Genomic DNA, 1567 nt, shown 5'->3' with positions numbered 1-1567 from the left:
TCATTTTCTTAATTTCAAAATCTTTAAGGTTTCACAAGCTCTACCCAAGGCTTTCTTAGAGGCTTCTTTGACTTCTTTGTTCCTTAGACTGTAAATGAGAGGGTTCAACATGGGGATGACCACAGTGTAAAAGACAGAAGCCATTTTGTCTGTGTCCAGGGAGTGGTTGGATTTAGGTTGTAGGTACATGAAGATTAGGGTACCATAGAAAATAGTAACAGCCACCATATGGGAGCCACAGGTGGAAAAGACCTTGCGTCGCCCCTGGTTGGAGCGTATCCTTAGGATGGCGGCAATGATAAAGACGTAGGAGATGAGAACAATCGACGAGGAACAGATCATATCGAAGCCAGCAAAAGCAAAGATCAGAATTTCCTTCACGCGTGTGTCCGAACAGGACAAAGCTAAGAGGGGAAGGTCATCGCAATAGAAATGGTTAATTACATTGGGCCCACAGTAAATGAGACGGAAGGTGACAATGGTATGGAAGAGGGCAACCAGAAAGCTATATATATATGGAACGGCGACTAATTGAATGCAGACTCTTTTCGACATCAGTACTGAGTAGTGCAGGGGACTACAGATGGCTACATAGCGATCATACGCCATGGAGGCTAAAAGGAAGCACTCGGTGATCATGAAGGTAAGGAAGCAGCCCAGCTGTGCTGCACACGCGTGGAAAGGAATCGTGTTGCGTTCCACAACAAAGTTCACCATCATCTTTGGGGTGATGGCAGAGGAGTAACATAGGTCTACAAAGGCCAGGTGGCTGAGAAAATAGTACATAGGTGTGTGAAGCCTGGTGTCAATCCTGATTAAGATAATCAATCCAATGTTTCCAAGGACTGTGACCAGATAGATGATTAAAAATATCACAAAACAGGGGGCCTGAAGCTCTGGCCGATCAGTAATTCCTTTGAGAATGAATTCAGTGACATAAGTGATATTAGCAGCAGCCATTTATTCCTGTGGATGTTGTAGTTGAATAGAGAATGGTAGACCTCATGACGACTGTCAGTGTTGAGGAAAGGTGATTTATGGAGAGCTTGTCAACATTGAATTCTGTCATCAATTGCAGTGAAGGGTGCCCTTTAGTTTCAGAACAATCATCTGAAATGTTGTTTTTCTCTCTGATTTTAGAACATAAGGAACGATATTGGTTAAAACAAATAGACTATTGCCTAAATTGAACTGCTCATTGATAGCAGCCGCTGCTAGTATCTCGGTGTATTTGCAACCACTGTCTGGCTTTGCCACACACATGAAAATAGGATGGGAGTATTTGGGTGGTGCAAATAACTCACACATCAGGTTGTGGAGCAAAATGTCGGCGGTCCAAGTTCACTCAGGGGTGCTCTAGAAGAAATACCAGGTGATCTGCTAAAAAAAATGCAGCCACTGAAAATTCCATGGGAGTTCTCATGAGGTCACACCATGAATTGAACACCAACTGACTCTTGCAACTGGATCTTTACTTGAAAAAAGTTGAATTAAGCGTATTCAACTTTTTATCAAAAAAGAGTTTAATTTTTATTACAACCATGAAACTGTGATTAGAATCTTACCT

At 42.3% G+C, this 1567-nt stretch overlaps 1 protein-coding gene across 1 annotated transcript; it reads right to left on the bottom strand.

The window, feature by feature from the left end:
- Positions 1-960, bottom strand: OR8U3 (olfactory receptor family 8 subfamily U member 3). The gene has a single exon (XM_075548141.1). The coding sequence runs from the start codon at positions 958-960 to the stop codon at positions 1-3; it is 960 nt and encodes a 319-aa protein (XP_075404256.1).
- Positions 961-1567: the final 607 nt, after the last annotated feature.

Source organism: Tenrec ecaudatus, chromosome 4 (genome assembly GCF_050624435.1).
Source record: "Tenrec ecaudatus isolate mTenEca1 chromosome 4, mTenEca1.hap1, whole genome shotgun sequence".
Classification (NCBI taxonomy): domain Eukaryota; kingdom Metazoa; phylum Chordata; class Mammalia; order Afrosoricida; family Tenrecidae; genus Tenrec; species Tenrec ecaudatus.
This window is presented reverse-complemented; position numbering and strand designations above follow the sequence as displayed.

What these genes read in the sequence shown, in the direction of transcription:
- OR8U3 (XM_075548141.1), bottom strand. Translation starts at nt 960, where the DNA reads ATGGCTGCTGCTAATATCACTTATGTCACTGAATTCATTCTCAAAGGA.